This window comes from Miniopterus schreibersii, assembly GCF_964146895.1.
Source record: "Miniopterus schreibersii genome assembly, chromosome: 10".
NCBI lineage: Eukaryota > Metazoa > Chordata > Mammalia > Chiroptera > Miniopteridae > Miniopterus > Miniopterus schreibersii.
In genome coordinates this window covers 60,604,460-60,624,600 of record NC_138110.1, presented here as the reverse complement: position 1 = coordinate 60,624,600, position 20,141 = coordinate 60,604,460, and the positions used below count along the sequence as shown (strand labels likewise).

The 20,141-nt window shown below is 57.0% G+C and overlaps 2 protein-coding genes across 4 annotated transcripts; one reads left to right on the top strand and one right to left on the bottom strand.

Annotated features, from left to right (window-relative positions):
• Positions 1 to 2,675: 2,675 nt before the first annotated feature.
• NECAB3 (N-terminal EF-hand calcium binding protein 3) lies at positions 2,676 to 18,856 on the bottom strand. Of its 3 annotated transcripts, XM_081149418.1 has the most exons (13): positions 18,671 to 18,856; positions 16,746 to 16,770; positions 14,970 to 15,078; positions 13,923 to 13,948; positions 13,639 to 13,736; positions 5,819 to 5,955; positions 5,413 to 5,531; positions 5,199 to 5,278; positions 5,041 to 5,094; positions 4,428 to 4,540; positions 4,192 to 4,269; positions 3,604 to 3,695; positions 2,676 to 3,509 (listed from the first exon to the last, which is right to left on the bottom strand). In XM_081149418.1, exons 1-13 carry the CDS (start codon positions 18,779 to 18,781, stop codon positions 3,475 to 3,477), a joined length of 1,077 nt encoding a protein of 358 aa, XP_081005544.1. In that variant the 5' UTR covers positions 18,782 to 18,856; the 3' UTR covers positions 2,676 to 3,474. The 3 variants fall into 3 exon arrangements, with proteins under 3 accessions (XP_081005544.1, XP_081005546.1, XP_081005545.1); XM_081149419.1 differs by lacking the exon at positions 3,604 to 3,695 and having other exon boundaries at positions 3,482 to 3,573; XM_081149420.1 differs by lacking the exons at positions 13,923 to 13,948; positions 14,970 to 15,078 and having other exon boundaries at positions 18,671 to 18,834.
• ACTL10 (actin like 10) lies at positions 11,850 to 12,587 on the top strand (the record flags this gene model as incomplete). Its single annotated transcript, XM_081149265.1, has 1 exon — positions 11,850 to 12,587. The coding sequence occupies one exon, from the start codon at positions 11,850 to 11,852 to the stop codon at positions 12,585 to 12,587; it is 738 nt and encodes a 245-aa protein (XP_081005391.1).
• Positions 18,857 to 20,141: the final 1,285 nt, after the last annotated feature.

Sequence of the window (20,141 nt, the reverse complement as noted above, 5' to 3'; positions counted from 1 at the left end):
TGGCAGCCACCTACACTGTAGCATCTGGCCTGGCACTAGGCCAGTCCCCAGGACAGGTTTGAATGTGTGCAGGTGATCCCTGGCACAGGTGAGGAGGCAGGTGCAGGGAGTGGATGAAAGGGTGGGGAGAGGCAGTGAGCAGGAGGAGCCGGGAGCTCTCCTAGCTTCAGTACTCTGACTACCCTTGACCTGGGCACTATCAGCAGCCTGGGACATTTCACCATCCCCAGCACCTGCCACAAAGCAGGTGCCCAGTGGCTGTTGAAATGAGCTGAAGAGCCGCCAAGAGCATGGTATTGAGGGCAAGGATTGGGAAAGGTAACCCACACCTGGCGGCTTTGACCTGCTCCATAAAGGCTAAGAAGGCATTTCTGTAGTAAGCAGGGGTGGGAGGGAGAACAAAGGGCAAGAGTGGGGGAGACTGAGATCGGAAATAGCCCAGCTCATCTGGAGTGTGCTTTAGGGACAGGGCTGCACATACTGGGAATGGGGGCTGATTGCTAAGGGCCTTGAATGCCAAGTCAAGAAATCAAACTTGATCTTGATACTGAAGGCAGTGGGGGGCCACTGAAGGTCTTAGTCCAAGGGGTGTGGTCACCATGGCTATGTTTTGAAAGCCCCCTCTGCTGTTCCATTTTGGGGATGGACTGTTGAGGGTCAGGTGGGGACAAGAAGCCCAATGAAGAGGTGACCATAGTCTTCCAGGCCAGAGATGATGGTGGCCAACCCCTGGAGGGTAGGGGGATGGCAAGATGGAGATGAAGGAGGGCTTGTTTGCCCCCCATTGTGTAAAGTAGGCAAAATGTAAAAGGCCTGAGGATCTCTTCTGTGTCCCCAGAGCTCCAGCTCAGAACTTGGTTCTTCCTGTGGCTCTAACTCCAGCCTCATCTGCAGTCCAGCGCCCACAGCTACCCAGAAATTCCCATCTGACAACCTCCTGGCCTGGCCTCCAAGGCTCACCTCCAGCCCCTTACACTCCATGGTCCCACCTTCTGCTCCCTTTGTCTACAGTGTTCTCAGTGCCTATCCACCCCTCACATCTGTCTGGAGACCCCTGCTAATCTTTCACAGCTCAAAGCAAACACCAGCATCTTCAAGAGCCCTTCTCTGACCCCACAGGATCCTCCCTAACACCACTAACCATCAGCAAGGGAGGGAGGGAGGGCACAGCCATCTTTTCTTTTTTTTAAAGGTGTTAACTTTTGCCCAGCTCAGTGGTTGAGCATCGACCCAGGATCCTGGAGATGGCGGTTTGATTCCCGGTCAGGACACATGCCAGGGCTGGGGCTCAATCCTCAGTCGGGGGTGTGCGGGAGGCAGCCGATCAATGACTCTCATCATTGATATTTCTCTTTCCCTCCCTTCCTCTCTCTGAAATCAATAAAGACATATTTCTTAAAGGTGTTAACTTTTACAACTCCACTGCAGAGCGAGGTAGGCAAGGTACAAAATTTAAGGAGGCCCTTGAGAGGTCGCCTTGAGGACTTTAGCATCTTTGTTCAAAGACGGCAACAGGAAGTTTTTTAGTTTGAGGGTTTGCTATTGCTGTTTTTGTGGAGGAAACACGGATCAATACAGAACAGAAAGCACAACTATTTCCCCCGGGGGGGCTTCTGCTCTAACAAGGACGCACACTGAAACCTCCTCACTCTCACCCAGAGCCGAGGGGCTCAGGTGCTGGCAGCACTTTCTAGGAGCCGCCAGGAGCCTGGGAAGCGGGTGGCAGGAGGGCAGCCTGGCAGGGCGCTGGCTGAGTCTCACCCCGGCAGGGGTCACAGGGAAAATCCTCAGGGAAGACCCTGCCTGGAGTCCCACTAGGACGTCCACCCTGAGCTGCTACCACCTGAGCTGCGTTCCTGGCCATGCCCCTGTGCCCAGCAAGGACCTGGCACCACCAGGGCATTCAAAACATTGGTGAAATGTCACTCAGCCCACTGCCCAGTCACTCCTGGCTTAAAACCTACCTCGGCTTCCTCGGGATGAAGCACTTTTGAGGCCTTGCCACCTCCGGCTGTTGCTTCAGCCCACTTTCCCCTCATCTGGCCACAGCCCACTGCTGGGCTTCTTTCAGGTCAGTGAGGAAGCACTCCTTCCCCTCAGGCAAGGTCAGAGGCCACCCTGTGCTCCCTCTCATAGTGCCTAGTGCCCCCTTTAGAGCCCTTGTCAGTGTCAGTCACTGCCCTCCATGCCCCCAGATGGCTCCAAGGTTCCCCCAGAGGCTGGACAGACCTACTTGGCCTTTACTGCCCTGGGACTGGGCCTGCTCTGTATCGGGCAGCGGGGTGGCCTGGAAGGGGTGAGGAGGGGCAGAGAGGGAGGCTCTGTCTGGGGACAGGTTTCACAGAATCCAACTGCTCTATCTGGCACCCTTAGAGGGCTCTGTGCTCAGCCCTCAATTCCATTGCACACCCTTTTGGCAAGGTTGGGGTGAGGCTAGCACCCCTAGCTGTGGGCAGAACATATTTACTCCCAGAGCCAGGACTTGTGGGGGTGAGGGCCCTGAATTGAGGATCCTGGGTCTGGGGCAATGAATTTGCCACCATCTGCAGGTAGGGGGTCTGAGATGGGAACGGCTTGATTTCTGAAGAAAGGCTTCCTGTCCTGAGCCTGTGGTCTGAGATGCAAACCAGCCCCACAGCCTGGCCTTCTTGCCAAGGAGAGACAGGACGCAACACCAGAGGTGACCACTGCCTTTATTGTCTCTGGGCTAGGGTCATGGGCTGGGGTTCAGCTTCAGAGGTATCTGGGGACAGCAGGTGACTCTAGACCCAAATTATTGCTACCTGGCAAAGTCACCTTGGGGTTTCCCATAGTGTCCTGAGTATGGGAGGGCATGAACATGCAAATAATATGCAAATGACATGCAAACCAACCCAGGATCTTCCAGATGTGTCTGGTGCACTCTAGGGCGCTGAAGAGTCAGAAGCCTGCCAGCCCAGGAGGGTGATGGGGACACCCAGGTCCTTGCCCCACACTGCAGATAGATTCAGCCCAGCCTCAGGGGTCAAGGCTCAGGGTAGGGGTGGGGGTCCCTGAGCATCAGCCCTGGTTCTGTTGCTGGTTGAGGAAGAGCAGAACTTGGCCCAAGACAGCAGGAAGAAAGCAGGGCACCCACTAGGCAGCCAGACAGCCCAAGGCTGACCCAGAGAGGGAAGGGATCTGCCCTGGGTCACATAGCAAGGCAGAGGCAGAGGGGACCAGAATCCAGGCCTCCTGAGCCAGGTAGAGGCCAGAGTGCCTCAGAGACCAAAGCTACAAACAATAAAATACACTGATAAACAAAGAAATAGAAAGCAGGCAGCCCAGTCCCTGATCCCTGGGCTGAGAGACTCTCCACCAGCTGGCCTGGGAGGCCTCTGAGAGCCAGGCCCCAGGTCTAGGAGCAGCAGCATCCTTGGTCTTGGTGAAGAATTGGCCAGTCCAGAAGCTCCAGGAGGAGGCAGGCAGGGCCCCAGGGTCCTTGACTAATGCAGGTCAGGCTCGGTTATTATTCATAATCCACCAGGAGGCTGGGGGTTGGAGGTTGGGGTCAGAGGCCATCAGGGGACCACTGCCCCTCCTCAGGTCCCAGGGCTATGGAGAGAGTCAGGGGCTTCAGCATACCTGGGAAGAACACAGTGGTGAGGGTGTCCGGAGCCCGCAAGTGGTCAATGAGGATGCGCTGGAAGGCCTTACTGCAGGGAGACTGCTGGTGCCTGGGGAGGGCCAGGGAGTGGACTTGAGCTAGTTCCCCAAAGATCAAGACCACCTGGTTAAGAGCTCCCTACTCCCACCCTAGTCCTGCTGCCTGGATTCAGATCCCAGTCCTTCCTCACACTGTCTCTGAGCCTCAGCCTTCTCTGTGAAATGGGACAATAGTGTTTCTGTACTGGGATACTGTGAGGATTATATGAAGTAGCACCCAAGTGCTTGACATAGGATGTAACACAGTGGTGACAATGTATATTCATTGAGCACCTACTGTGTACCTGGTTCTGAGTTCAGTTCTTTACACATCATCTCATTCGGCTCAAACTAGGATGGAACTGTTATCACTCCCATTTTGAAAGGAGGCCACTTGGGCTCAGAAGGGTTAAGTAACTCTCCTGAGGTCACACAGCCAATAAATAGGAGAGGAAGATTTGAACCCAGGTCTGACTCACTCCGGGGCCCATACTACATAAACATTAGCTGTTAGACCACCACTCATACCTTCTCCAGGAGGCCTCATCCTGCCAGAACTCATACAGGGTGAAGGAGGCGTTGTCTAGCATCTTCTGGGCAGACACACTGTAGAGCCAAAGAGATGGCCAGGCCAGGCCTGAGATGCTACGACCATTGCCCACCCAGCCAGGGGTATATAATGGGAGCCCTGGCCCGAGATGCCCCAAGGCTCCTCCCTGCTCATCCCTGACATTGGCTGGCCCACCAGGTGGCTAGGAACTCACTGCAGGCAATGGCTCTGGGCCCCCGTGAAGTCCATGTAGCAGCGCAGGGCACGCTGGAAGTCCTGCAGGGCTTCTTCTGCCACCTGTACCTGCCTCTGGGCCACAAGGATGTGCTGGCGAGAGGGACAGCCCAGTCAGCTCGCGTAGGGAAGGACACAGGTGAGGGACTGGCTGTGGCCTCCAGGAGGCCCCCCCTGCTTGACTTGCACCAGACCTGGCTCACCCTCAGGACGGGATCCTGCCCCAACCTGGCCCCCAACATCCGACTCCTCCTCTCCCCATCACCGAGGTCGCGGCCTTGGTCCATTCATTGCCCCTCTTTCCTGCAGTATGCCACCACTTCTTGCTGCCCCCTCCAGCCTCCATCCATACTGCCCCTGACCCAGAAATGCAGATAATGGAAACTGATGCCCAGTGATTTCTGTGGAGCCATAGAGCAAGGACCAGAACCCAGCACCCGCCTGCCAGGCCCAGGGGATGAGGGCTGGGCCAAAGCTGGGGAAGGGGGTATGTGTGCAAGGCAGAAGCCAGTGGGGGAGCTGGCCCTGTGAGCCCCTCACTTCATGATACCCAGCCCCTGATACCCAGTTGCTTACCCCTTCCCCAGACTCACCGAGTCAGGCCCCTTGGTGAGCTCCTCTTCATGTAGGGGTTCCAGCCAGGGGGCCTGTGAGGGGCACAGAGTGTGGGCCAGGCACCCAGCATGTGCCGGTCTCCAGCAGATTCCGGGAAGGTCCACCCCCGTGGGGCACTGGCCGCTTGGCCGCTCACCTTGCACTCGAGCTGGTCGATGAGCTCCTGGAGACGGTTGACCTGGAGCCGCCACTGCATCTCGGCCTCCGAACTCCGCCCTGGGGGTGGCGAGCAAGGCGCAAGTCAGGCTGGGAGGTCTCTCGGGATGAACTGAGGGGCAGCGGAGGAGCAGGCATTGGGGACACTGCCCTGGACCTCCTCAGGCAGCCTTCCCACCCCACCTCAGGCACACCTGTGTCAGAGGAGCCAGGAGACCAGCTAGGCGACTGGCTGATGCTCCACAAGGCCCTGCGCCCTGCCCGCCGGCTGCCTCGGGGTCTGCTCTGCGCCTCCTCTCTCTCTTCATCCGACCTAAGGGAAGCAGAGGCTCAGACCACTGCAGCAGGCCCTCAGGGCCAAGGACTGGGGCCCCAACAAAGGGCCAGGCATGGGTGGCACAAGACAGGGTCCTGGGGGACATTGAGGCCCCAGCCTCAAAGCTAGCCAGCCTCTCACACTGTTTGGCCTCCCTGCCCCAGAACAAGAATTCTGACTCCAGTCTGCTGAAATAGGCGATGCGATAGAGCCAAGGATTTGGCATGTGGAGATAATGGGTATTCATGAACTGGACCTGCAGGTCCGCAGGGCTCCTCACATACCATGGCCCACGGGCCTGGGCCTCCAGGGTATCTGACGCCCCCTCCAGCGAGTTCTGCAGGGCTTGTAGCTGGCTCGCCGTCTCCCGCAGTAGAAAGCGTGTCACAAACTGGTCCACCTTGGAGGCCCGCTCATACTCCTGAGGGCAGAGAGGCACAGCACAGTCAGCACCTCTGGGCCCCAAGCATGTATTTCTGAATGGGGACCCCCTCCCCATCAGAGCAACAGTGGCAGCATAAAGAGGGGCCTGCAGACCTGGCATAAGCAGGAGGGCACAGGGACTGGGAGCAGGGCCTGGCTTCCCTTTCTGGGAAGTATGAAGCCAATTTACAGGGAAGCATCTGACATTCTCTGGGCCCCAAGGCCACTTTCCATATTGGGGCCACCACCTTCAGCCAGTGAGGCCCCTGCAGAGTTAGGCTGGCGGGGGTTAGGGGTAGGGCAGGTCACAGGATATCCAAAGACCTATTTTGACACATGAGGCAAAATGATGGTGTGATGTGGCCCCATACTCACCAGCTGGCCGAAAATTCAGTCTTTGTATGCATGCACTCATTCATTCACTCATCCACATAACAAACACTAAGCACCTTTTATTAGGAGCTGAAGAGAGAGAGGCAGACCACACACCAGGCCCTCAGGAGCCATGGTCCAGGTGCCTGCCTTCCCTCTACGAGGGGCCCCATCAGGGGCTTTGTCTCCTTCCCATGACCTGCCTTGGCTCAGCCATCAGATAGGTGGACTCTGCTGGGCCAAGCTTCTGAGGAGGCCTATGGGAGGCAAGGACAGAGGGGAGGATGGGTCCTCTCATTCTCAGGCCAGTGGTTTCTGTCCTCTCTCTAGACTTCCATCCTACTCCAGACTTCCTGGCCACACTCTGAGCTCTCTAAAATCCTTCCAATAAATTCCATTTTGGGCACTTAAAATGATTGGTCAGTTTCTGTTGCTTGCAACCAAAGAACCCAGCTGACACAAGCACCTACTCTGTACGAGGCCCTGTTCCAAGCAGAATTTCATTTACCCCTCATAACAACTTACAGGAACCATAATTGACCCCATTTGCAGATGAGAAGGCTGAGGCCTAGAGCAATTCATACCTTGGCCAAGATCACACAACTAGTTAGTGACAGAGCCAGATTCAAACTCAGGCCACAAAAATTCCTCTGTACTCCTCACTAAGCACCTTCATTATTGGACCCAGCCCAATAATGAAATGGCCTCATTTATGATCACTAGCTCTTTTACACCTGAGAAACCAAGGCCAGGAGTTACAGATGGAGTGAATGGAGCCAAGATTCACCTGTGGGTTCTGTGAGACGCTCAGAGCCGGGAGCTGGTGAGGTTGACTGATGAGGTCATAATGTGGCCTCTCCGGGTCAATGCTAGGGCAGGGGGCGTCTAGCCAGAGGGCAGGGCAGAGCAGAGTGGGCCGTGGACCCCAGTGTTGACCAGCCCTGCCATGGGAAACAACAGTTCCCACAAGAGGACCAAAGTGCCCAAGCAGGTTGGCAGGGAGAGGCTACCTGATATGGATACGACCCTGGGGAAACAGCAGTTCTTCAGCCACTTCAGGCAGAAGCCAGGCGTAAGTGCCAGGGGGTAGGGGCAGGTGGGGGTCAGGGGGACATGGACAGGTGGGCAGGAGGGGATGCTGGGAGTCTAGGCGTTGTGGTCTGAAGTCCTAGGGGCATGGCCTATAAGGTTAGAGAATCCCTCTTGAGGATGAGGGTCCCAGAAACCCACATGGGTGTGGATGGGGTCCTAAAAGCCCAGAAATGAAGGTAGGGATTCCAGAAACCAGGAGGTGGATGAGACTTAGGAGTCAGAAGGGTGGCAGGAGGGGATTCTCACAACGTGGATGGATGGGTGGAGTGGAGGTCCTGGCATGGTTGGTATCCCTGGTCTGTGAGCACCAGGAGTGTCCTTATGCCCCCTTTCCAGTCCCCAGCCTCAAAATATGCTACTTTCCCCTCTTCAAGTGGGCAAATGCTCTGGGTGAGGGTCCCAGCATCGAGGCCGGGAGGGCGGGCAGGGATGCCATGACGGTGGACCGAGCAAGGTCTCAGGTCGGCCTGGATGGGTGAGGGTTTCCAAGAGAGGCAGGGTCCCTCGTGATGGGGCAGGATGGGGACCCCGTCCCGGCCATAGAAGGATGGCAGGAGTCCTGGACACGTAGAGGGCAGGCTCTTGGAAGATAGGACCAGAGCGGGTGAGGGTCCCCAGGAAGAGGGCGGGGCGCGATCTCGTCCTTCACACGGCCGCCCTATTCCCAGCCCAGGATCGTGCTGCTTTTCGCTCAGGACAAGCTGCCGGCCGAGGGGGCGGCGGGCCCGGGCGCGCGGCCGGCGCAGCCGAGCGAGGATTCGGCGGGCGCCCTGGTGGGGTCCCGAGCGGCGCCCCCCAGGATGCGAGGAGCGGGCGACGGCGCAGAGTGGCACGAGGGCGGGCGCGCGAGAGCGCGCAGTGGAGACCCCGGGGCAGCCGCGGCGGCGAGACCTGCGGCCGCCGGGGGCGGGGCGCCGCGCGCGGCTCTGCTCGCGCCTGGTGACCAACAGCGCGTCCGACCCCACCCCGCAGCCCCCGCGCAAGCGGCGCCGCTGCCCTTGCCCAGGATCCTGGGCACCTGGCCCGGCTCCCCCGGCCCAATAAAGAGCGCATAGCAGCCCTGGCTCCTGCTAGCTCTGTCTGAGGTCTCGGGGCGCCAGAGCGAGACAGGGCTGAACAACGGCCACAGTCGGCAGACAACTGCCCTCTTCTTATCTGTGACCCAAAGCTCAGAACCTCTGCCCCTCGGGAGGGGACACCCTACCACAGTGAAGGGAGGCTGTTCCCCCCCCCTCCCAACTCGAGGCCCGGGTCAGACCTCGCCCAGTCTGCAGGCCCAAGGGAGGTGAGCTTGGACAAATCCAGGTTTGGCCACGCTGGGCATGACATCTCCAAGAGTCCCCAGCATTCGCAAGTCGTCCTTGGGCAGAAGGAGGGTCCCAGGCAAACAGCCAGCACCTTGGAGAACTGTGAGGGTCCTACTGTCAGTAGGGGTGGGGCCTGAGACTCACATTCTGCCTGTGAGAGGGCCCAGGAGGAGAGGCTGGGGTGCCTCCACCTCCTGACCCTTCACTGCTATCCCTCTCTGCTTGGTGACCCACAAGGCAGCTCAGTCACTTGTCTCCCAACCTACCCTGTTCCATCCCCTTCTCCACATTGCAGCCAAAGGCTTCTTCTTCACTCAACTGTCTATAGGGCATCACTCTGCTCATAAGTTCACACTGGTTCTCCATTTCCCACAGGGAAACACCCAAACCTATTACTGGGATGCGCAGGCCCACCCCCAACCTGTCTTCCTCTCTATGGCTTCTCAGTGACTTCCACCCTCATCACTGCTCTGGCTATATTGCCACTTGTGGTCTCCAATTTGAGGATCGCCTCTCTAATTCACCCATGAGAGGCCCAGCACATCTGATGTGTGCATTGCTTCTCTTCACGGTCCTGGATCCCAAACCCAGCTCAAGAACGTAGAGCCTCCCCAGCCCTCCCAAATCTGCAGCCTGCTTTCCACTGACAACCAACCTTATCATGTCTTTTTGGGGACAGATGCAGCAGGTGAAGGTCCCAGCTCACTAAAGCCATAGGTCCAGCTTCTGCTGAAGATGCACTTTCGTTACTGTCAACATCCCCTCCACATCGCCTGCATCATGCTGGAGGTTGCATGACCCATAGCATCTCCCCTGCTGCTTGTAAGAACTGACCCTTCCCTACCATCCACATGGTTACAATCAGGGTAACCATGTTCCTCAATGTGGCTACACCGCCTGGCCATAAGCCACGGGCCCAAGCTGGTCCTGTCAGACCCTTCCCTTGGACGGTAATTCAGGAGCTATAAGAAACTGTTTTCACCCTGGTTGGCGTGGCTAAGCAGTAAGAGTGTTGATCTGCGCACCAAAGGGTCTCGGGTTAGATTCCCGGGCAAGGGCATATGGTTTCGGGCTCGATGCCCAGTAGGGGATGTGCAGGGGGCAGATTAGTCGTTCTCTCTCATCATTGACGTTTCTATCTGAAATCAATTTTTTTTTAAAGCTTTCTTTTTTCCCAAGAGACTACTGTACATGAACATGCACAGGCTGAAACCAGGCTTCAGAATAAAAACATGTGCAGAGCCCGTGCACATCCTGGGCTCCCCACAGTTTCGTCTGTTCCTGAAACCTGATTTCACCCTTGCCTTTTGTAGCCATAATACATACAAGAACCTTGTAAAAAAATTCTTATTTTAGCTTACACTCATGTGAATGGGTTTTCAACTTGCAACCAAAATGGTCCTAAAGAGAATGAGACTCCGCAGAGACCAGAATTGGCCTCTTTCTGGTGTGTGAGGATTACTACCCTTTGGAGGAAGAAATTGAGCTCAGAAAGATTAGGACTTGCTTGCAGTGCGTCAGCTTCAGAACTGAGTCACAAACTCAGGCCCACAAGAGTCCAGAGGTGGAAGCCCCTGAAGGTAGAGCCCCTCTGTGGGCTGCATGGGCCCATCGAGGATGACCACACAGATAACTCAGAGTGGCTGTAGATAGATCTGTGATTAAGAACTTTCTCTTCAGCCCTGCCAGTTTTGCTCAGTGGTTAGAGAATCAGCCTGAGGACTGAAATTTCGGTCCCAGGCTCGATTCACATACTCTGGTACCTTGGTTGCCCTGGTCAGGGACTGTACGGGAGGCAACCAATCCATGTGTCTTTCTCCCTTGGATGTTTCTCTCTCCTCCCCCCCTTCTACTCTCACTGAAAAGCAATGGAAAAAATATCCTCAGGTAAGGATTAAGAAAAAAAATTTTGAGAGGGGAGGAGCCCTACATTTGGCCACAGTACATTAAATAATCTGAAGTGGTTTGGGGAAGGAATCAGATTGGTTGTGTTGTGCACCTGCAGCCAGACCCCAGGGTGCCCAAATTACTGCCTCTGACCCTGTCCCAGGAGAGAGGATGGGTCCAGGGTGTTCTCACCGGGGGAGAGGGCTGCGGAAGCACAGCAGGTGCTGAGGACTGAGGTCACAATTAGTGGGATCCAAGTTCTTTTCCTCCCTTCTCTGACGACCCCCTCCCACCTCCACAACAAGAACTACTTTGTCAAGCCCAGGTGACAGGTCCAAGACGCTGCCAGGGGCTCAACTGGGCTGGACTCCTGAGTCCCCAAGGAGGGTATATAGGTCCGGATGACATTGCCACAAGGCCCCTTCATTCTGAGAGCTACTCCTGGCGGCTTCTCAGCATCTAAAAGGATTTGGGCCAACCCGACCCTCATCCACCCCTGCAGGGGCTGAGGGGCGGCCCACACAGCAGAGGCCAGTCAGTCCTCAGACGGGGCGGGGCCGAGAGCAAGGAGGAGCCTTAAGGGGCACCAGGAGCCACGCGGGCACCAGGACAGCAACTGCAGGAGCCCGGCCCGCGAAGGGACGGGGAAGCTGACACCTGAACCAGAGGCGGGGCCTCAGGCCTAAGGGCGGAGCCCACAGCTGAAAAGAGACGCCCCCCCTCCCCCCATCAGAGGGCAGAGCCAAGAACTGCGGGAGTCCACCGAGGAGGGGACCGAAAGGCGGGCCTCCACCTAGGTCGGCGGGGCAGCAGCGAGCCCCTCGGGGCGGACGGCGCCCAGAAGGTGGCGTCGGCGTCGGGGAGCCGCCGGGCCCGCCAGGCGCCCTCCCTGGGCCGCATCGCCGTGGTGGTGGACCAGGGCTCGGGCTTCACCAAGGCGGGCTTCGCGGGCGAGCAGCAGCCGCGCCTGGTGCTGAAGAGCTCCTGCCCCGCGCCCAGCCCCAGCGGGGGCCGGCTGCCCGCGGGCCGCGAGCGGGCGCACCCCGTCAAGCACGGCGTGGTGGTGGACTGGGAGGCGCTGGAGGGGCTCTGGGAGCGCCTGCTGGTGGGCGGGCTGCGGGTGCGCCCGGAGCAGTGGCCCGTCCTGGTGAGCGACTCGCCGTCGGCGCCGCCCTCCAGCCGCGAGAGGGTGGCCGAGCTGCTGTTCGAGGCCCTGGCGGTGCCCGCGTGCCACATGGCCAGCACGGCGCTGTTGGCGCTCTGCTCCACCGGAGCGTTCAGCGGGCTGGCAGTGGAGGCCGGTGCGGGCGTGTGCCACGCCACGCCCATCTATGCGGGCCACTCCTGGCACAAGGCCACCTTCCGGCTGGAGGTGGCAGGCACCACCCTGTCACGCTACCTGCGGGATCTGCTGGTGGCAGCGTGCCCTGACCTACTGCGGCAGACCCTACCCCGAAAGGCCATCACACAGCTCAAGAAGCGCTGCTGCTACGTGTCGCTGGACTTTGAAGGTGACCTCCATAACCCTGGCCGCCACCAGCCAGCCAGCTTCTGCTTGGGCAACCGATGCTCGGTCTGCCTCAGCAGCGAGCGCTTCCGCTGCCCTGAACCCATCTTCCAGCCTGCTCTGCTAGGCCACGCGGAGCCAGGACTGCCCACACTGGCCTTCTGGGCACTGAAGAGCGTGCCTGGAACCCTGCGGAGGAGGCTGGCTGACACTGTGGTGCTGGCTGGTGGCTCCACACTTTTCCCTGGTTTCACTGAGCGCCTGGAGATAGAGCTGGAAGCCCAGTGCCAGCAGCACGGCTATGGGGCACTGCAGCCACATCTGGTGGCCAAGCCTGGGCGAGGCACGGCAGTGTGGACAGGTGGCTCCATGGTGGCCTCACTGCAGAACTTCCAAAGCCAATGGATGACCCGGGCCATGTACCAGGAGTGTGGCTCCAGGCTGGTGCACAAAGTCTTCAACTGAGTCACGTTGGACTGGAAGGGGTGGTGCCACCAGGGGGCTGCAGAGGCAGAGGCTTAGCAGGCTGAGCTGAAGCTCTAACAGAGGCATCGAATGCCAGATAAAAGTCTCAGGTGATTGGAGCTAGCAGAGTCATCGTGTGGTGATGGGTCACCCCCTATCCCTTTCTGGGCCAGGAGGAGGTGGTCTGGGACCCTCACTGTGACCTGCAGTTTGAATTCCTCCTAACCAGTGCCAGCTCAGAGAATGCCACTCCAGCTGCCCACACCCAGGACCCTGGACCCTGTTTCCATGGCAATAAGGAAGGCGATGCCCACACTTGTGTACAGCCACAGATACAGAAGTTGCCACAACATGCCAACCCTTCATAATATACCATTTGGATTCCCATCCCATGCCAGGCCACAAGGGGTGACCCTTTGAAAAGCGACTAAATCCCTGTGAAAGCAACCAGAGGGGAAGCACTGTCTTCAGCTGATCATCCACTGGCTGAGGGCATCAGTTTCCTCTTCTATAAAAAGGTTAGGCACAATCCCAGGCTCGCTCACTGCTCCCTCCTTACCCCCTTATTAAGAGTTATGGGACAAAAGGCAGTGCAGACATCTCTTAAAAGGAACACACAAAGGCATGGGCGGCTTGTGGGTTTTTTGAAGTCACCATACAAAGGCCTGGAGCCCTGCCTATAAGCACTGTTTATGCTTGTGCACACACATCCACACATGCACACACACGTGAGTGAACACATGCCTGAATACTCCCTAAAGTCCTCAGGCCAGGCTGGGGATACAGAACAAGACAGACAAAAGGCCCTGCCTTCATTCTCATTTAATTGTCACAAGTGTATAGAGGCAGGCTGTACTTTTACCCCCAATTTACAGATGAGGGAACTGAAACCCAGAGATGGAAAGGTGAACAAACAGAAAGTGGGAGAGCCAGGATTTGAACCCAGCCCTCTAGCTCCATAGCCCTAAGGCACTGGAGGCTCCCACAGCACAGCAAACACCCCTGCACTCATTTTGGGCCCTCCACCCATCATATCAGTTCTTTCACTCACCAACTTGGTGGTGTCCATGGCAGTGAGCACTGCACGGTTCAGGGACTCCAGCGCAGCCAGCACAGGCTGATAGACACCCAGGTGTTCTGAGAAGTAGTCTGTGGGCAGAGGGGTTGCTCAAAAATTCCCACCCCAACCCGTCACCCAACCCAGAATTCCTTGACAGCCAACCAGGCCTCTCTGAACCCAGCCCGTCCTATTCTTTCAGGAGACCAGCAATAGCCCCTTATCACACCCACCTGACCAGAGGTTCTGGGAGACAAGAGCTCCACTGGCCTACTCACCACACAGTTTCTCCGTTTCCAAATTGCTGCAGGGAAAAGAGAAGGCGCCCTTCAGACCCCCACATTTGGTCCTGGTGAACTGGGACTTTGAAGCCAACATTTCTCCCCCTCCCCATCCAGCTCAGCCTGACAAGGAGGCAACTCCTGCCTCCACCCTAGGTTAAGTTGCTCAGTGGGGCAGAGGCAGTGGGGCTGAGGGGGACGGGCAGGAATACTACTGCCCCACCAAACACTCTCTGAGGGCAGAAACTCAGACCCATTCTTAGCTTCCAAGGGAATTTTAGTCCAAAAGAGACAACTGTGGCCCCAGGCCAAAGAGGAGTGGTCAGAGCTGGGAAGGGGAAGCCAGAGCTGGGAAAATACAGAGAAGGCATGGGGTATTAATTGGTAGGTCAAGGAAGGCTTCCTAGAGGAGCAGCTGCCTGTCAGGCCTTGAAGGACAAGGAATTTGACTGTAGTGCCTGGAGCGAGGGGTGAAGGCAAAGGGTCCAGGCCAAGCCTCAGAATGGGGGGGGGGCACACAGGAGCCTTGAATTTATTCTAAGGAGATGAGGGAGGAAGGGAAATGAGAGGGAGGGATAGCTGTGTATGTGTTGTACCCATGTGAGGAAGCATGGGGAGGAAAGCATGTAAACTTGTGCTAAGGCCTGTAGACGTGGGAGTGCATGTGGCGAGATGTGTGCATGTTCATGCACCTGCATCCATGGGTGGAAGCAGGGGGCCCAGCTGTCCCCAGGAATCCTTTGGTCCCTGCAGGAAACGGCAATGAGGAGGGAGGCACCTGTGGGCTGAACCATGGGTGGTGACTCAGGCCTGGCTATTTTAGGGTCCCAGTTGGAAGCAATGTGATGGGCAAGGCTGGAGCCAGGGAGGCAGCAAGTGGGTGGGTAAAATTTGGCACTGAGCCCTGACACCCCTCCCCCTACCTTCCCTTTCCTCCTGTCCTCTGTCCTCCATAAGGAACCAAAGCAGCAGGGGACAGAGTGGGGTTGAGACAACCTGGCCTCACATCTACCCACGGCTCTTCCATCTCCTGCTCGTACTCACTCGGTGGAATGTCCATCAATGCCGATGAACAGCTCCCGCAGCTCCCCAGGGCTGAGAACCCCATCAGCAAAGTAATTCTGGAATTCCTCAAATGAGAGCTTACCATCATCTGGTGGGTGGACAGGGAACAGAATCGATACCCTGACCCCTGGCTGCACCCCTGCCACCGGGTCCAGGCCCCCCAAAGGCCTCACAGCATATCACACCCACCCAGCCAGGTGGAATGGGATTCTGAGTTTCGGGGCCCTAGCTGTTGGGGACAAAGGGCTGGAGCCCTTAGAGATGCCCATTTGGGGCAACAGGGACCACTTTGCATGCACCCAAAGGGCAGGGCATTACACATTACACATGTGGCATTGGGTAGGGACTCAATAAATGTTTGCCACGTGAAGAAACAAATGAACAGCAGCCTGTTCATGGGACACAGACCATGGTAGGGCCTAGACATCACTGAGAGGACTTGGGGGGCTGAGAGCCTCCCCACATGCTGACCAGCCTGGCCCCAGGATGGAGAGAACCTTTGTGCTCTGGACCCAGGACCTTCACAGAGAAGCCACAGGGAGGCTGATGAGATCTTCCCAAGGGTTGGGGCCCCTGTAAGAAGCAGCAGGCTGGCTCCAGAGGGAATGGCCTCCCTGTCACAGGGGGCATGTAGCAAAGGCTAAGAGCACTTGAATGGGGTGGCCAAAGACACTGGGGATCTGGCCTGTAAGGTCTCTAAGCAGGGGAAGCAGACAGAATGCTTTGATCCAAATGAGACTGTGCATCCTGATCAATGGATTGGGACAAATGGTCTCCATCAATTTGAAGAGACCCAAGGAGAAGGGCCAAAGGGTGGGGACACAATCCTATCTCAAGAAGGCTGAAACACAAGACCCCAGATGGAAGTGAGGTCAAGATTAACTGGCTGCCTCAGCTCAGATCCTCAACTGGCCAATCGGTACAGTGGGCTGTTCTGGATCATCTATGGGCAGTAACCTGTTTGTGGGTCCCCTGCTTTAGCTTTCAAGGTTTTCCCAGACCCAGGTCTGAGACTGCCCAGGGCCCAGGAGAGAAGGAGCTGATTCCTAGAGCCAGCTTTATCATGCCCAGGCCGTCCCTGGATCCAGATGGTTGGTCATATGGAAAGTTACTGAACCTGCTAAAAATCTAAGAGTAAAATTCCCCACAGGACCTCATCTCCATTAGCCCACACTTCTCAGCCTCTCACACAGGGAGCCTAGGGCCAAGCATCATGTAGAGCTGGGTTCATGGTCCACCACTTAAAGGCTGTGTGACCTCAGGCAACCTGATTTACCTCTCTGGACCCCTGCTCCTTTATGAAATAGGGTGAAAAACACAAGGTCATATACAGGAAGGTACCTAACCCTGTACCTGAAAGTAAACCTCTACTTTCAGCCTCCGGCTAAACACATTCCCTCCTTTCTCCATCCTGCCAAACCTGGCTCAAAACAGCGCTTCCCGCCCAGCCGGGCGTGGCTCGATTCCAGGTCAGGGCACATGCCCGGTTGTGGGCTTGATCAATGACTCTCTCATCATTGATGTTTCTATCTCTCTCTCTCCCTCTCCTTTCCTCTCTCTGAAATCAATAAAGATATATTTTAAAAAACAAAAAAACCAGCACTTCCCTTGGGAATGATGCTTTGATTGATTCCTTTGACTCCCCCAAGATTTTTGTCCATTCTAGACTGTACCCCCAAAGCCCCAACCCTCCCGAGCTTCATGATATCTCCCACCTTCCCTCCCACTGTGGGGTGCAGGGGAAGCCACACTCACCATTCTTGTCGGCTCTGCGGAAAACCTGGAGGACAAAGGGGCAAGGATGGGAGCGGTGAGTGGGGTCTGGATGTAAGAGACCTCCGCCCCATTCAAACAGGGCCCAGCTGACCAGCCTGCCCCCCACCTAGCCTTTCCTCCTGCCCAGCCTAGTCCCCACTCCCTGCCCAGCTCAGCCCTTCAGGAGCTTTTCCAATGAAGGGGCAGAGGAAGAGCACACAGCAGGTCCAACTGCTTGCTCACTTCTCCTGCAGGGCCAGGCCTCATGGGGGGTACTCCAAGCCAGTTCCCTGCACCCCCATCTCCCACACTGAGTCTATCCTGATTTCTGTCTAATGCATCAGCCCTTGGCACAGTCCCAGATTGATGAACATGGGGAGATGGGCCAAGATGCGGCCTGAGACTCCTGGGCACCGGTCCCAGATCTGAACCCTCAACTGTGCTGTGCCGCCATGGTCCATCCCAGACTCTGCCCGCTCTCAGCTATTTGACTGTTTTTCTGTATACTTGTCTTTCCTTTGCGGGTGCCTCAGTTTTCACCCTAGGACATTGAAGAGAAGACTGGGGTTAACTCTTCCAGGGCTGGGGCTTCCTATGAGGCTGACTCAGTGTGTGTGTGTATACTTGTGTGCATGCAGGTGGGAGTGCGGGTGGTGAAAAGCAAGGGTGGATGGATTGTATTTACGGAGCGGAGATGAAGGGCAACAGGGGAAGGTAAACATAGAGGCACAGAGTCAAGTCATGGTGCTGTCTCTCTCAGGGACTGGAGACTCCCAGGTCACCCAAAGGAGCCCAACAAAGGGGACCAGCAGCCTGGCAAGGAGGGGCAGACCCAAGCATGGACAGAGAGCCCCTATCAGCTCCAGGTTATGAATGCCACTCCCCTTCAGCTGTTTTCTTAGTATACGTGAGGCTCAGGGATGAATCCAACTACTAGCCAGAAGCCTGACTCAGAGAAGGTCCACCACTGGCTTGAAGTCACACAGTAGCCTAGTGTGGCCTGGCTGGGGCAGATGGAGATACTGGGGAAGGAGACAGGGATAAGCTGGGAATGAGGACACCTGGGACCAATTCTAGCATACCCGATTCCATGTGTGATCTTGCACATACCCCTAATTCCTCAGGCCTTGTTTTTTCCATCAGGGATATGGGAGGGTCAGGTCCCTTCCAGCCAGGACTGTGGTCAAGGTGCTGAGTCATTGGGGGCAGTGGGGAGGGGACAGGAGTACAGCTTTCCCCACAGGCAGGAGCTTCCAAGAGTGGGATCATGAGAGGGCTGGATTAAGACTGAGCACTAGGGTGAAAGGAGGGGAAGGGGCTTAGGGCAGTGACTAAGGCCAGGCCAGGCTGCTCCACACTGGCGCCCATGGGGGCTGCATGCCACCTGCCACCCACAAGAGGAGTGTACAAACCACAGACGATGATCGTGGGCAGCCCTGACCAACTGTGGGACCCTGGGTCAGGTCTAAGGGTCTTATTCTTCTAGGCCCTCTGGATCAGCCCACCCTGGGGCTGCAACTGCTCTGGTGATCAAGTGTTGATAGCCTCCACCCCACCAGACGCAGACGGGTGGGTTCAGGGGGTGGAGGGCACAGAGGCAGTGATACTGAACCAGAGACAAGAGGGTGAGAAAGAATGAGACAGAGAACGGGGCACAAAGGCAACGAGATAAAGAAGGGAGACATGGAAACAGAGGCAGCAAGATCAGAGCCAGAGACTCAGGGACAGGGGCAGGGCCCCAAACAGACCTGGAGGGAGAGACACTGACAGAGACAGGGAAAAGACAGTGAGAGACACCGAGACAGGGGCAAGGAGAGACAGAACCCAGCGAGACACAGGGAGAGATAAGACCTGGGGAGACGCTACCAGGCACTGCCAACCCCCTGGGCCAGGAGAGCCGACGCCCCCACCCGCTCCCCACTCACATCCTGGAAGAGCGCGTGTCCCGCGGACCCGGTGGCCGGCGTGGGGAGGCGCGGGGTCTGGGGCGCGGGCTGCCGGATCAGGCACACAGTGAGCAGCCCGGCGCACGCCATGGCGCCGCCACCCGCTCGGCTCTAGCGGGGCCGAGGCTCGGGGCTCTGGCCGCGCTGCGGTTGCCGCCCAGCACTGGGGCGATGGGGGGCGCCGCCTATTGGCGCCGGCGCAGGCCCGGGCCCGCCCCGCAGCGCCTCCCACCCCGCGAGGCGGCCGAGGCCCCTCCCCACCCGCTCGCCGCCGCTCTGCACGGCCCTGGGGCGTCGCCCAGCCGGCGGGTGACAGAGCTGCGCAGCGGAGACGCCTAGCACCCTTCACCTTCGAGGTTCTGCCACCAGAGGCTCCTGGAGGGGCGGCCACCACAAAGGAGCCACGCAGGCAGTCTCTTCCACTGGAGACTCGCTGAGAAAACGTGGTTGGGAGTACTACACAGCCAGGAACAGAACTCAAGGGGCTGCACATGCCCGCCAAAGGACGACCCGCACCATTACAGTGCGCAAACTGCAGCCCAGTACTGTCACTCGGCATGGGTAAGACTGCCAAGTGGCTTCACCTTTACCCTCGCCACAAAATGGGGCTATTTGTTTTTAATCCTCACCTGAGGATATTTTTTTCTAATGCTTTTCAGAGAGTGGGAGAGAAACATCCATGTGAGAGAGACACACAGATTGGTTGCCTCCTGCATTTGCCCCAACCGTCAGGGATGGAGTCTGCAACCGAGGAACGTGCCCTTGGCCAGAATCAAACCCAGGACCCTTCAGTCCAAGGGCTGAGACTCTAACCCCTGAGCCAAACTGGCTAGGACCAGAATGAGGGTAATAGTAGACACTCCATAGAATTGTGAGGGTTCACCGACTATAAAGGGCTTAAAATAGAGACTGACTCAAAGCCCACCTAGGAGATTGTTAAATAGGTCTGTGTGGACAACCTCCAAGCCCGCCCTCTGCCATTCTGGCCTCTACTTCAACCTACCCTTCACACATTTAATTATATTTAAAATATGGAACAAGACATTCCCCAGGCTCATCAGTGAGTCCTTGTCCCCTATATAAAGGCCCACTGAACTTCTCCCCACGCGGGCCCTCACCCCAGGACTCCAGCCACACCTCAGGTTGTGCCTTCCTCCCTCCTGCCCCAGGGCCTTTGCCCACACTGCCATCTGCTTAATGTGTTCATATTTTCCTACTCAGTTAACTATCTACAGCTCTTAACTCAAGTACTTTCAGGAAGCCCTCCCTGATTTTGTGGGTCTTCTTCAACAGATCCCCAAAAGCCTCATGAGGGGAGATAACGTGTATCCCCAGAACCTGAAAGACCTGACACAGAACCAGCCAACTGTAATTATTGTTGCATGTCTGCAAATGCCCAGAAACATCTGGAAGGAACATAGCAGAGTAGCCTCTCTGGGGCTGGGGAAAG